The 15,221-nt window shown below is 34.2% G+C and overlaps 1 protein-coding gene across 3 annotated transcripts; it reads left to right on the forward strand.

The window, feature by feature from the left end:
• The first annotated feature begins 2,326 nt into the window (after positions 1–2,326).
• LOC145578698 (uncharacterized) lies at positions 2,327–12,096 on the forward strand. Of its 3 annotated transcripts, none has more exons than XR_014098905.1 (3): positions 2,327–3,039; positions 10,598–10,715; positions 11,467–12,096. XR_014098905.1 is itself a non-coding variant. In XM_081635993.1 (2 exons), the coding sequence occupies exon 1, from the start codon at positions 2,394–2,396 to the stop codon at positions 3,018–3,020; it is 627 nt and encodes a 208-aa protein (XP_081492119.1). In that variant the 5' UTR covers positions 2,329–2,393; the 3' UTR covers positions 3,021–3,039; positions 11,467–12,096. The 3 variants fall into 3 exon arrangements, 1 of the variants encoding a protein (XP_081492119.1); XR_014098906.1 differs by having other exon boundaries at positions 10,637–10,715; XM_081635993.1 differs by lacking the exon at positions 10,598–10,715 and having other exon boundaries at positions 2,329–3,039.
• The last annotated feature ends 3,125 nt before the right edge of the window (positions 12,097–15,221 follow it).

The raw sequence follows: 15,221 nt of genomic DNA on the forward strand, positions 1-15,221 counted from the left end.
TGTGGCCACCCACATATAAGACTAAAATCCTGTTTTTTGAGTTTCTGAGCAAAGAAGTGAATATCTGATTTCAGCAGAGTGTAATAGGGGTGTCCGTTCGGTTTTCGGTTTGGATTTAGTCCAAATCCGATCCAATCCGAATATAATTCGGTTTTCAATTTTTCAATCCGATCCGATCCGAATTTCTCTCTTGATCCAATCCAATCCAATCCGAATTAAAATTCGGTTATTTGGATCCGATCCGAAAATCCGAATTATAATGCATTATTTTTTACCTCCTAATACAATTATAAAAATAAAGCTTTAATACAAATAAAAGTCTTTAAAATAATGAGTAAAATAAATAGTTCAACGTCAAGTCATTAATTAATTAATACAAAGTCTCCCTAATTTATTTTTTGTAGTAGTAAGTATTTGAGCTAAACTTCAAAAAATAAAGAAATTCATATTTATACAAGCTTAATTTTACAATTCGGTTTTCGGTTTGGATTGGATCCAATTAGGGTAAATCCGATCCAATCCGAAAATCCGAATTTCCAAAAAATCTCAATCCGATCCAATCCGATTTAAAGTTCGGATCCGATTCGAATTGATAATTCGGTTTGGATTGGATTGGATTTCGGTTTTTATCCGAATTATGGACACCCCTAGAGTGTAACAAGTATCGGCAGATTACTAATACTCATTAGAGCAGATTTTAACAATGAATTGTAAAGCAGATTAGATCACAGCAGCTCTAAAAAAAATGGCCTAAGTTACTACATCAAATCAACTTCCCTATTTGAAATATATTTTTTCTTATATTATATTTCTATTTTTTTTCTAATATACAATATATCCCGTACATTTTGCACGGGTACTCTAGTTTAACAAACATCACAAATCAATTCAACTAGTCTTCTGGCCCGTGCAATGCACGAATTATTTATAGGTATATAATATAATTTTTAATTTTATAATATGTTTTTTATTGGAAAATGAATAGTTTATAAAAGGAGAAAAAAAGGGTGAAAATTAAATGTAATTGTAGAAGATATTAAGTTGGGGGAAAGTGAACCAAACATTAATTCATATATTGCATTAAAGCTAGTGTATTTTTTTTTTTAATATAAGAAAGGTTAATGATGACATGTGACATTGATGAAAAATATAATTTACATTTTGCATGATGTGAGTGATGGTTTATGTTTTTAAATAATAAGGGCGTGTTCGACACTAGTGTTTAGGTAGATTTTAGCTTTTTGACTTGGTCAAAACAGTACTTGATAAAAATTAAGCATGTTCGGCAATGTAGTGGTGAAAGTAGCTTTTAGTGTTTCAAGTAGCTTTTGTCAAAAATTAAAAGTTTTTATGTTTGAATAGCTGTGGGATATCTTTTTTTTTTTTTTTTTTTTGGGTTTTTTTGTTTTTTAAAATTAGGTGTAGAATTTTTATCCAAAATTTTAGGAAATAAATTCCAATTCTATTTTTTTATCCTTCAAATTTGAAATACTGTTTTAATACTTATCAAAATTTTAACGTTGAAATTTGTTTTGATAATTATCTCATGTCTAACTGTCAAATATTATCTATTGTAATAAAACGATTTGCGTATTTTTTCGTTAGAGTAACTTTTAGCTTATTAAGCAAATAAATATTCTTACTTAAAGGTTTGTATACACTCATTTATTTTTATTTATTAATTATTTTGATAGATTGTACACTCTCCTTTCAAATGTTTTTGATAATAATTAAGAAGGGTTCGTTTGACATTGCTGTGGTTTTCTATTTTTTGGTTTTTTGTTTTTTAAAAGTATATGATATCCCCATAATGAATCAAAAATTATTTTAACTTATTAAAATCATTATAATTTTGAAAAGTGACAACAAAAAAGTGGAAATACTTTTTTCTTGTTTCTTGTTTCCTGTTTTTGATTTTTGGTTTTCAAAAAAAATAGGAAACTGAAAATCAAAAATGATGTCAAACAAGCCCGAAATTATGTACTTTATTTTATAAACCATACCTTAAATTTTGTTATAAAAATTTGACTAATAATATAATTATAATTATAATTTATGCAATAATGAAATAATAATTTTTTATTAGTTAAAAATATTTAGAAACTCAACAGCTAGTTTACCGAACACTACTATTAAAAACTAAAACATTTATAACTAATAGCTAGTTGACAGCTGACAGCTATTACTACAGCTAACAGCTATTCACAGTTATAAAACTACTTTTGCTGAACATGCCGTAAGTATGGATAGATTTTTCTCCTTTCCCTTGATGAACCAAACGGCCCTAAAAGCCCCCCAAAAATCTCCTACTTGTATTTCAATTTTCAACTCTTCTACACTTCACTCTCCTCTCAACTTCTCAACTCTCAACCTTCTCTTCACAAAAACCATCAATGGGCGACCGTGCCCGAGAGGAAAGAGACCGCGACCACCGCGACCGCGGCCGCGACGAGAGGGACCGAGACCGCGACCGCGACCACCGCGATCGTGACCGTGACCGTCGGAGAGATGTAGACGACCGAGACCGCCACCGAGACCGACGCTCCCGCCACGCACGCTCGCGCTCACGCTCACCAGACCGCCGCCGCCGCTCCCGGTCACAATCCGAAGCACGGTCCCGTTCCAGGTCCCGCTCCGTCGACCGCTCCCGCCGTCACCACCACCACTCACGGAGGAGAGAGAATGACGACTACGATGACCCCGACCGCAATGTCGTCTCCGAATTCGTCGAAGGAATTGCTAAGGAGCAGAAGAAGAAGAAATCGGAACGAAGAGAGGACAGAGAGAAGAGTCAGAACAATGATAATGGTGGTATTAATGGCGAAGAAGGTGGTGAAAATGATGAAATTGAGATGATGAAGAAATTAGGGATTCCGGTAGGGTTTGATAGTACGAAAGGGAAGCATGTTCCTGGTGCTGATGTTAGCGGTGTTCGTGCTGTTACGAAGCGTCAGCCTCGACAGTATATGAATCGTAGAGGTGGATTTAATCGTCCTTTGCCTGCTGAGCGCAATCGCTAGGGTTTCTTCACTTCTCAAGGTTAGGGTTTACAATTGATTTTGTTGAATTTGTAATTTTATTTTGTTTTAGTTGTGTTTTTGTTGCTTTGAATATGTTTTGATTGCATTGTGAATTTTGTGAATTTATGATTATTGAGTAAGACATTATTGTGTAGTGAAAATCTTTGTCATTGGATTACTAGATTTGGCCTATGTATTGAATTTACCTTGTATTCGAATCTTTGTGGAGGAAACCTGGTTTGGGGATGTGGGAGTGAGTTGTTATGTAATTTCTTTGTTTTTTTTGGAGAATAATTGCATATATAGTGAAGAAACTTGATTTGAAAGTCACATAAATTTACCAATAATGCTAGTTAAATGAGGCAGAGCGCAGAGGCACAACGGAGTAATAGGATTCTCAGCGTGCATAGCCATATAACGTCACATATTCTGTTTGTTGGACCTTAATAACCTATAGGTGGGTGCTTCGGACAAATCACTACTTACCTAGGCTGCGTCTTAGTTGTACAAAATGAAGTACTCTGTATAATGTCTGGCTTAAGAGTTGCCTCTTCGCTGCTGGTTAAAAATAGGGGCAAGTGTCCCATTCTAGGTTTTACATGTATTAGGTTTATGCAAAAGCTAATGTGTGGTTTAACACTTTTAACACCAGTTCATTGGGGCTTCAGCATCAAGCTTCAGTAGTAACAATGTCATCTCCATTCTATTCTCTAATGACTAATAAGGTGATTTAGTGCTTATGTGCATAACGTACACATGCTCACCTTGCATTTTGTGCCTTAATTATAAGCCATAAATCGTGTGTTGCACCTTGCATGTGCATTAAGTTCAGAACGTAGGTTATGAGCTCTCTTTTAGAAGTGAGGTTTTTTTGTAAGTATGCTGATTTTAGCTATTGAAATGGACTTATCTCATTGTGCTTTATAATGGGTTCATTTTTGGAGAAATCGTGTCTGAAGTTTTATCAATTCTCATACTAGTACTAAAGTGACACTCCTTTTGTTATCTTAATGCTCTTAATAAGCTTGTCATTTATCCTCTTCTGAAGCATTTCCTAAATCGTGAGGAATCCATGAAATTCTTTAAGTTAGGTGTACATTGTCATCCGTTTGTCTTGACACTTAGCGTTTCAGTTTTTGGTTCTCCTTATCTAGTGTGGACTTTGTAACAAGGATTCTCTAGCATATTATTGTCTGTATTAGCATGTCAATTTGAGAAGTTAATAATGGCTTAGATGAGAATTTGGTATCAAATTTGCAGATTTATTAAGATGGATAAAAATAAGGCCAACATGATTAGACATAGTATGATTGCAACATCTGTGTTGGTGATATATAAAAGATTGAAAGAAGAGGCTTAGATGGTTTTAGGGTATAATGAAGAAGGCTTTTAAATGCCGAGTAGCTGAGGTGAGCAAGTGTAAGGTAACAAGTCGTTGCAAGAGATGAAGAAACTCCTACTACAAAATAATTTGGTATGGATGAAGTGTAAGAAATTTGGCATCAGTGGGGTCATCCTCATTGATGGATGTCCTTTTTCCTTTTGGTGTATGTCTTGGATTGCCTGATTATGAGGAGTATTGTAAATTGTGTCGGTGATTTAAAACTAAGTGGAGGGAGGTAGTTAATTTCTCAGTTTTCGATTTGGCTATTTCTTTTTTTTCAATGACCCCAGAGAAGTTTAGGGATGCTTTTTTTAGTCTCTACTTTCTATAACTCTTTGACTTGAATATAGTGGTTGTAAAATTTTAGGCGGGCATTGGTCAATGCAGATGTTTGTACTTTAGATTGTTGTGCTGAGGTGTATAAATCTTAATTTCCCTTTTTGATTTGGAGGTAAATGGAACAAGTGCTTGTTGGGTCCTTTTGGAGATTCTATCATGAATGGGTGAAGGGTTTTAGGCTTCATCATAGGGTTGTATATGCTTACCAAACTATATTTGCCAAGTATTCTTCTGCTGCTATTTTCTGCCATGTAAAGTTTTTGTGGGCATGGTTGAGAAGGTAATAAAATTTAGTGAGAAATTTTTAGCGGTGGTTTGGCACATGTTTAGAGACTATAGAAGAGATAGGTGGGTTGGGATTCATTGTGGCTATAGAAGAAGGGGCTCCCAGTTTATGGAATTTTGTGTTTGGTAATAAAAATAGCCATGGTGTTTTTCTATGTAGCATAACTACTTGTTTCTTGTAATGGACTAGCCTAGGGGGAAGGGGCACTCATGGTAAAGCAAATTAGTTTGTCATTACTAGCTTGGAGAAGACTACCAATTGGTTAGAGGTTTGAGAAGAAAGGAAGTGAGAAAAGCTATATACAGATCTCTTCATGAGAAAATAAGAACATTTTTGTGAGTTTGGTTTACTTTGATTATCTTGTAGTGGGAGACTACAAATGGTCTAGGATTGTAAGCCACCGTTTGATGATTTATTCACATTTAACTTCAATCAACTTTTAAACTTTTCCCAAATTTTCTTCTTCTTCCCATTTGATTTGTTTCTGATTTAGTCTATAACATTCTTGTAGCCTGATGAGTAGGACCAGGGTTGGTTATAATTAGTGGGATGCGTTTTTCGGAACTCGTGGCTTTGACACTAGCATGTAAGTTTACCTCGCAAGTGTATCATTCTCCCTTCTCCTGTGTTTTGGTGGATGAAATTAGTTACTTTGCTTTAGGAAGCCACTCTTTTTCTGTTTCCTTTAGCTATCCTTTTTATCTTCCTTTGATTCTTAATCCTCTAGTTGCATCTTTTATGGCGCTAGAAGGCAATATTTTTATATGGAACTTTCAATTGTGGTCCTGAGAGATACCAACGAAATGCACTGTCTAAGATATGTGACTTCTGCATTCTGTGGAAATTTGTTTGTTGTCTAATTCTTTTGCTTCTGCGATATCAGACAACTTAGGCAATGCAAGTTTAATCAGTTTTCCCCTTTCGCATGAGCAGCCTTCTTAGCCTGGCATCTCTATCTATGTCATGTACTTATCACTTCCTTTTTCAGTGTGATAAGACGACACTGATTCATAGTATATCCTTATAAAATAGAGGAAATAAAGTATGGAACTTGCATTGTACTTGGCTGTTTAATGTTAAAAAATCTCATTATTTTATGGGTTGCCTAAGACTTCGTAGAGTTTGATGGGTGTATATTCATGTGCTATTGCCGGAAAATCTTTTGTTGCACAGTATATTCTTATACAATAGAGAAAACTAGGGAGCTCACACTATGTTTGGCTGTTCAATGTTCTTCAGTCTCTTTTTTTATGGGAGCTTAAGACTTCGTAGAGTTTGATGGGTGTATATTCATGTGCTACCGCTGGAGAATCTTTTGTTGCATAGTAGATTCTTATACTACCTCCGGTTCACATTACTTGCAAATTTGGGAGGTATTTCGGAAACCTAGGCAAATAATCATAAACATGATTATTGAAAAATAAGGGTATATATTTAAGCATTAATCCACCCCCCCCCCCCAAAAAAAAACATTAATCCAACCCACCTAACTGTATAGAAACCGCCGCCGCCGCCTACCATTGAACCCACCGCCTACCACTGAACCTAGCACCACCACCTACCGCCGCTCCTAGCCCCACCACCACCTACCACCTACCGCTGCTCCTAGCACCACCACCACCACCGCCTATCTGTACAGAAACCGCCCACCACCACCACGTACCATCGAACCTAGCAAACCTAGCATCGATCTTCCCCCGAACCTAGCGACCCCAACACTGTCAAACTAGCAAGCATTGAACCCAGCAACGACGAACGTAGCAACGCCAAACCCATCACCGACGAACCTAGCAACCATCGAACCCAGCACCGCCGAGCCCAGCAACCCCGAACCCACTAACTTACGAACCTTGCAACCACCGATGACCACCCAACACCCACCAAACCCAGCACCGCCGAACCAAGCTACCACCGATCTAAACCCAGCAAGCATAGATCTAAACCCAGCACCCACCGAATCCATCAACCACCGATCTGAATCTAGCACCCTACCTACCACCCACGATTACACCGGTCTGAACCTACCTACCACCAACGACCCACCAATTTGGACCTACCACCATGACAATGGGGTTGGAGGAGGAGAGAGAAAAATAATGGGGAAGAAGATGATGGGTGAAATTAATGAATCTTGGGATAGTTTAATTAGGATGTTTAAAAAAAAAGTAGTTTAATTAGGATGTTTTAAAAAAAAAGTAAGGGTAAATTCGTCATTATGTAGTTAAAATCTTACTAAAAAAGGAAAGAAAAACAAAAGTTGCAAGTAATGTGAACCATCCCTTTTTGGCAAAGGTTGCAAGTAATGTGAACCGGAGGTGGTAAAACAAGAGGAAACTAGGAAGCTCAAACTATGTATTTGGCTGTTGAATGTTCTAAAGTCTCATTATATAATGGGATGCCTAACACTTTGTAGAGTTAGATGGGTGTATATTCATGTTCTATTGCTGGAAAATCTTTTTTTGCATAGTATATTCTTATAAAACAGAGGAAATTTGGGAGCTCGCACTATATTTGGTTGTTTAATGTTCTAAAGTCCCATTAGCTTATCTATTGAATTTCTGAAAATTATAATAACTTTTCGATTTTTCTGAATTCATTTTATGAAATTCCACACTACTAATCTGGCAAATTGAATCACACTTCCATTTTGTTACCTTTAAGGATTGAACCATCCCATGTGGTATCTTCATCTTTTAGCAAGTTAAAACACTTTGCCTCTGCCACTTCTTTCTTGATTTTCGACCAACAAAAGATCTTCATGTCCTTATACAAGTTATCCCCTCCAAGATGCATTGAATAAGGAGAACTATGAGCTTCTTCCCCAATCTCTGTTTGATGTCTCTACGAAGTTGTGGAACACCCTATCTTCCCTTAAATCGAATACTTGGGTGTACTGGGTAAGTGAACTAAGGCTAAAAGGATGATACACAGTTCTTCAGTCATATAATTCATATTTCTTTGCCTTTTTATATCCATGGCATGCCAAATAATTTGTGTAATAAAATCACGCACAAGTATAACATCTATTTGGAACTAGTCTTTTATCATAGAAGTGCCTTCTTACTATTTCCATCATCATGTGTGATAACATAAACTATTAAATAAACATATGCTATGCGAATATTTCAATTTCCACAAGATTAAATCTAAATCTCATCACCAATGAAATTAAAATTCCATAAATACACAAAATATATGAACCTATACTTACACTAATGCGCATAATTTGTTTTAAAAAAAACAAATAATTTCAATTCATTTTAGTGATGAGTTTTGGATTTATTCTTGTGGAAATTGGAATTTTCTCATTGTATATTTTTACTTAATAGTTTATGTTATCATAGATGATGATAGAAACAATAAGAAGGCATTTATATGATGAAAGACTAGTTGAGATAGATGTTATACTTGTGCGTTATTTTATTACAGATATCATTTTGCATGCCATGGATATAAAAGGGGAAAGAAATATAAAATTTATGACTGAAGAACCGTGGACCATCCCTTAAGCCTTAATTTAGTTACCTAATACACCGAAGTATTCGATTTAAGGAAAGGTGGTGTGCTCCACAACATCGTGTAGACATCAAATAGAGATTGGTGGAAGAAGCTTATAGTTCTCCTTATTCAATCCATCCTAGATGGGATAAGTTGTATAAGCACATGAAAAAATCTTTGGTGCCCGAATATGAACAAAAAAGTGGCACAATTTGTGGCACAGTGTTTAACTTGCCAAAAGGTGAAGATAGAACACCAAAGACCACAGGGGAAGTTTCAATCCTTAGAGGTGTCGAAATAAAAGTGGGATTCAATTTCCATGGATTTTGCTAGATGAGTTGTGTGTGGAATTTCAAAAAATGAATTTAGTGGTATTAGGAGATGAAATGTAGAAAGTACCACAAGAATTTAGGAGTAGGATAAAGAGTGAGGAATAATGTGGTGTTTGTGGTTTTTTTTTTGAAGCCATAGGTGGTGTTATGGAGTATGGTAGAGGAGATATAAAATTGGTTTAGATGGGTGAGTTGGGGATTTTGTATTGTGGTTCTGTGGAGATAAAATTGATAGTTTTGTGTATCTTTTTAATTTATGCATTTTTTAATTTATTTTTATTGAGTTTTCTCCATTGGAGCTCTACAAGTGATGCTGTGAAGAAGATTATGAGTTTAGGAGAAAGAAAGAGGAAGAAGGTGGGATTCTGCAAAAAAACAGGAGAAAGAGTGAGGAGAACTCTGGAGGTGGTGGTGGGGTATTATACCCCAAGGTGAAGGTGTGATGTGGTGGTGTGGAGTACGGTAGAGGAGAAGAGAGTAATTTGGTTTTAGGAGATGGTGGAGGAGGCATAGAGGAAAGAAAGGTGGATTGTGGGTAGGTGAAGGAGATGATCAGGAAATTTGTGCTTTTGAGGGTGGGTCACTTTTGTGTTGTTTCTCTTTTTTCTCATTAGATACTTCACTTGCATAGATTTTAAAAAGGAGGGTGTATGATTCCACTTGCATTGGTTTTAAGGAGTGTTTGCTAACAACTTTAAATGTTAGTAACTTTACACGTTTTTACTTTTGGACTATATATTCAGGAACTAAAGGTTCTGCCCCTTGAAAAGAAAAAGAAATTAAAGTTTCTTAGAGTAAGTGTAGACCAAACAAAGCCCCTTTCACAGTGTGTTTATGTAATAGCCATTGGAGAAACTGTACAACCCTTTTGAATAAAGCTTTTTTAGATTGTGGAAATAAGGTGGATCCCTCTATTCATGCGTTTGACATATTTTCTATCTCCTACAGCTTTTAGTCTAGAGCCTATGTTTTTTTTTTTTTTTTTTTTTCAAAATAGTTTTTGTGCCTGTGTCTATCTATGGCTTTAAGTTTCTCTTAGTGGAAATTTGTTGTATTAAAAACTTCAGGAATGGAAGAGGAATGGTGGCACCTGAAAATGTATGTGATAGTGCTACAGTCTATACATGTCAATTGCTGGATGTGATTGTACCTAATGGTGCAGTGATGCGCAATTTTGTTCTAGAAATCGTGTTGGACTGGAGGCTGACTGAGATTTCACCTAGTATAATCTCTACAAGCATACTTCCATATGCAATGCAGTTATGAAGGTGGTACATTTAAATAAGAAAAAGTCATATTTGCTGCGGGTAGGGGGGGGGGTAAAGCCAAATAATTTTCTAAACTTGCTGAACTGGATATTCATGTTATATCCACTTGTGCACCTTGTGTCATTCATATTCCATGGAAGTATACGCTCAAGGGACGATTCTTTTTTCTACATAGGATTGAAGGATTGTGGAATAGAGGTTGTGGAACGTTTTTTTATATAGGAAATGGGGTTTCTGGAAGTTGGACAACCAGAACTGTCTTTTTACTCATGCTAGTTTAAGTTGGAGCGGTGGATCTTTGACTGTTGATGGCGTATGCTTTGTCTTACTATTTCTTTCCAGTTATTAGGGGCCATGTTATCTTTAATCATTAAATAGTGCAACTACTAAACTAGAAGCTGATGCGATTCATGTTTATTATTAGTAATTTGTGCGCTTAAGTGTTCCTTAAATTTTCTGTTTTGATACAGAATTTGCAGTTACATTCTGACTGAATGAAGCCTATGTAGCTTGTTCTGTGCATTTTGTAGAGTTTAAATATTTTGAAGATTGCAACTGCAGAATGAACGAACTTTCAAAAATTGCAAGGTAAACAGTCTTCTGAAGGGTTTGATAACATAAACTTTGTGAAAAAATATTTACTTCCAAGTGGATTGTTTTGTTTTGAAGTTGTATGCTGGTTTTTAAGTGAATGATTATAATTGTTGTGGTCATTATCCTTTTTGTTTGCGCTAATTGTCCATTAATTAACTATGGAGATGTCTTTTTAGGATGAATTTTTAAAATTTTTTTTTTTTATGGGACGGGCAGGGGATTTGGAACAGTTTTAAGTTAAATAGAGCCTGTCCTTGTTTCAACATATCCCTCCATCCCAAAATAATTGTCTGCCTTTCTATTTTATCTTGTCCTCTCCTTGTTTCTGTACAAAATTACATATGAATCAATTATCATTCCCTGCAATTTACGACCGCTTATCAAACGTGCAATTAGGACTTGGGAGTATGCTGAGTGATGAAATTATCAGCAATTAAAAAGGTAGTCATGGGTAGTCCTTGTTTCTTAAATGATGTTAAAAAAGGTTTTGGTGTTGAAAGGTCTTTTCATCTAGCAAGTAATGTTGGAGAAAGTAGTTGGTTGGGCCACAATTAATTGGGGATACAAAAAAAGAGTGTAATGAGTCTATTTATCATATATCGATATAGATTACACTTTAATATTGTTAAAAGTCAGCACATCATCATTTGGATGAAAAAAGTCCTTGATAAGGTTTAGGAGGATTTTATGTACGACGTGATAATCCTTGATCGATCTTGTTGATGTGTGAAACTTCTTATTCCAGGTTCGTGAATCGTGTTCATCCTTGGAGATTCTTGACTTCAGTAACTAGTAGCGAAAGCCAGGATCAGACGGAAATTTACCAATACTGTTGTAATTCATTTGTTAGATACCAAGAGAAATCATCATCAAGGGATTGGAGTTCTTGAATATGTTGTGACAATAGAAGTTTACAACACTGCTGTAAATTTCAGCCTTGTCGCTTGATCATGCAGCGTCCTAACTCTCAGCTCAATCTATAACCCGTATATGTCATTTAGTCCCTATTGAAGTAGTTGGTTCAAGAAAACCCTCATTCAGTAACGTTGTTTTGTTAGTTTAGTCTGCTGAAATGATCCGGCCGTATCCAAATATGCTAATGACAATAGTAACTAGAAGAGAATCTTGTTTTCTAGTGGTTTGCGGTAAAAGGATCATCTCAACCAAAAACTTAAGTTGATGGTTGAGACCCATTAATATGTTTAATTTTCTATTAGTTTGCAGTTTTGCACTAGGGCTACGGCAAACAATGACCTATTAATTTGTTTAATTCTCTATTGGTTTGCGGTTTTGTACTAGGACTAAGGCAAACAATGAGCCCTTCACCTTTCTTCGATTTATGTGGTTATCACTATGAAGGTTACTTTGAGAACAATATTCTATGTGTAACCAAGATAAGTCTGGGGATAAGAGTGTATGATACAGGAACTTTTGCTCAATTAATGTAACCTTTAAAATGTGATTAAAATGAAAGCAATTTCTTATACAGTTAGGGTCTGTTCTCTTCAGATTATTTTCAGTTCAGTGTAGCTCAGTTCAGTCAAATTAAAACAGGCCCTTGTACATGTCAGTGGGTATACAAATTCGGTCAGACTATCAATTAAACAAAAAATGATGGGTTTAAATCTGCTCAGATATTTCTAATTTAATCAAAGAACTTAAAATGACTTTTGTGAATTGTCATTTTGTAGATTATTCGATGCTAATATAATCTAAGCATGAGCGAGTTGACATAGAGAGCTCAATAATCATGCGTTGGAACTCGAATGATAATTCCCCCTGCATGTGAAAGTTACGTATATGGACTCATTGCGTTAAACCATATTAAAAGTCAGTAATAAATCATCTGCCATAAAACTAGGTGTAGCTTTATTCAATAACTTCAACCTAAATTATCCTTAGCTTAATACCACATATTGAAATCTACATATAATGAATGACTTTTCCTTAGTAAAAATATACTATGATAAAATAACTACGTAGAATACTAATCCCATTTTTATTTTTCCCTTCAGACTTTATACATCATTTTTTTTTTATTGTTATCTTTTATAATCAACCATGAACCGACTTTTAGGCCTAAAATCTACCAACTTATGTATCATCTTTTCCGCATAGACTATAAGAACTTTTAGAAGGGGACAAACTTTCATGGTTTACCCAATTATATAAAATTTGATCTGTTTAACAGTTAAAAATTCACTAATTAGACAGCCCATTCGGTGCATTTGATTACTCTTTTGTCTATATCTCAAGAAAAGATTTCCATACCTTCTAAACTAAACACCTTATTAGGTGTGATTGGTTGTATATATATTCTTTGTTTAACATCGCTCAATAACCTATGTATAAAAAAAATAAAATAATAATAAAATAAAATCTATGTATATTTGGGTGTATTTTAGAAAAAATTAAGGAAAAAGATATATACATCGTTTAGCGTTGTATATAAGAAGCTAAAAATGGAAAGAATAGACAATAAGTAAACATTTATTACACCAATTTTACTCGTGAATTGTTGATAAATTCTCAACTTAATACTAAAAACTAAAGTATATTAAATGTGTATATGCAACCCTAAATTACCCAAAAATTAATATACTTGGTCGTAGTCTTTTGTAAATTTACCATGTAGATATTGTATTGCATGTATAATGCATTTAAAACTTTAATTTATATGGTGTATTCGAGACATCCGAATGTAAAATTGACATGTGGGGAAAAAATTAGTGATGTTGTGCGTCCTTTCACCACAACACCATTATGAATGGAGTATAATTTATTGACGTACAAAATGGGAAGAATTGGGTGCTTTGAATAGAGAGCATCTTAGCATCATGTTATTCTCAGGGGTGTGACATGTTTCGTTGCGCAGTTACATGTTATCGGTGAATCCGTGAATTTAAATGCGAAAGAACCTGATTCATAGGTCTCTTCAAATCAAAGAGATAAAAAGGGAAGCTAAATAATATTTTTCCCTTTCCAAAAAAACAAAATGTATATTTCTTTTATTTTTTATACTTACAACTATTTGATTTTTATATTATTTATTTACTTTATTTTGACTAATATTGATGATTTATAGTTACACTCTCGGTCCCTTATTTACATTCCTGTTTTTTATTTTGGGTGTTTCAAAATTACATTTTTACTTTCTCTTTTTAGTAAGTAAATTTTTGTCAAATATCTCCAAATTATCCTTAAATAGTTGTGATGTGGCATTACTTTTATTATTATCCTGTTTTGCAATTAATGGCACAAAAATCATAATTTTGGTAATCACCCTTTTAAACATTCTGAATCCATGTGCAGCACTATACTGAAATATGATTGGTCCTTTTATTTTTCACCAAAAAATATGATTGGTCCTTTTTTTTTAAAAGAGGAATGATGACATGTGCTTCATTTAATATCATTTTATCTTTGTTTTATTCAAAGACAACAATAAATATTTTGTAATTCCCACATTACTTTCCAATCATGGGTTTTAAGGTTACTCAAAGTTACTTAATTCCCGTGTAATGTTAGAAATAGAGACGTAAATAAGGGACGGAGGGAGTAAGAAAAAATATAATCATGTGATTGAGTTAGATTCGTCTCGATTTGTACTATTTTTACATTAAATGTTTATAATTTTACATATTGGTAATTAAAAACATTAACAATAGCACAAAAGACACGCATTATGATTATTGCTTTGTACGAAATATTAATGATCAATGTTTTTTAAGTGCTTTCTCCGTCTCTAAATTACACTCTTACTTCTCTCTAAAATGTGAGGAATAAATGCTAGAAGTAAAAATGTAATTTAGGGACAGAGGGAAAATATTGAAAGCAACAATTTATATCAGGAATTAATTAAACAATTATATAAAATCTCTTTTTTTTTTTTTTTTTTTGAAACAATATAAAATCTTTTTGAGGGAGCTAATTTAACTACATTATATTTGATACAAGTAATGTGGAGTATTTAATTTGCAAATCATATAAGTATTTGATCAAAGTTAATACTACATTTGTTTCTTAAAATTCCTAACAAAATAATTTTTATCTTTCACAAATAATACTCCTTTATTACGAATAATATGAAGTAAAAAATAGGGATAGTACTCCCTCCGTCCCCAAAACTTAGACCATTTTGGATTGATTTCGCGGTTATTAAGAAACTTATATAAAAAGAAATAAAAACATATTGGAAAGATAAATTTAAATGGGGTTTGCAAAAAAGTAGCGAGATAAAGTATTAAAAATACATGAAAAAACAAAATTTTATATGGAGAAGCTATTTTTGCACAAATATTATTGTAAATTGGTGGGTATTTTAATGTAAATGGATCGATCATTTTGGGACTAAAATTAGGCCAAAAGGGTCGAAGTTTTGGGGACGAAGAGAGTATATATATACGAGTTCAAAAAAAAAAAAAAAAAAAAAAAAGTGTTAAACCAAGTAAGAAAATGTTCCTTCTATCAAGTATATTCAATTGACAAGTGGAACTTGTT

This window comes from Chenopodium album, chromosome 14 (genome assembly GCF_948465745.1).
Source record: "Chenopodium album chromosome 14, dcCheAlbu1.1, whole genome shotgun sequence".
Taxonomy (NCBI): Eukaryota; Viridiplantae; Streptophyta; class Magnoliopsida; order Caryophyllales; family Amaranthaceae; genus Chenopodium; species Chenopodium album.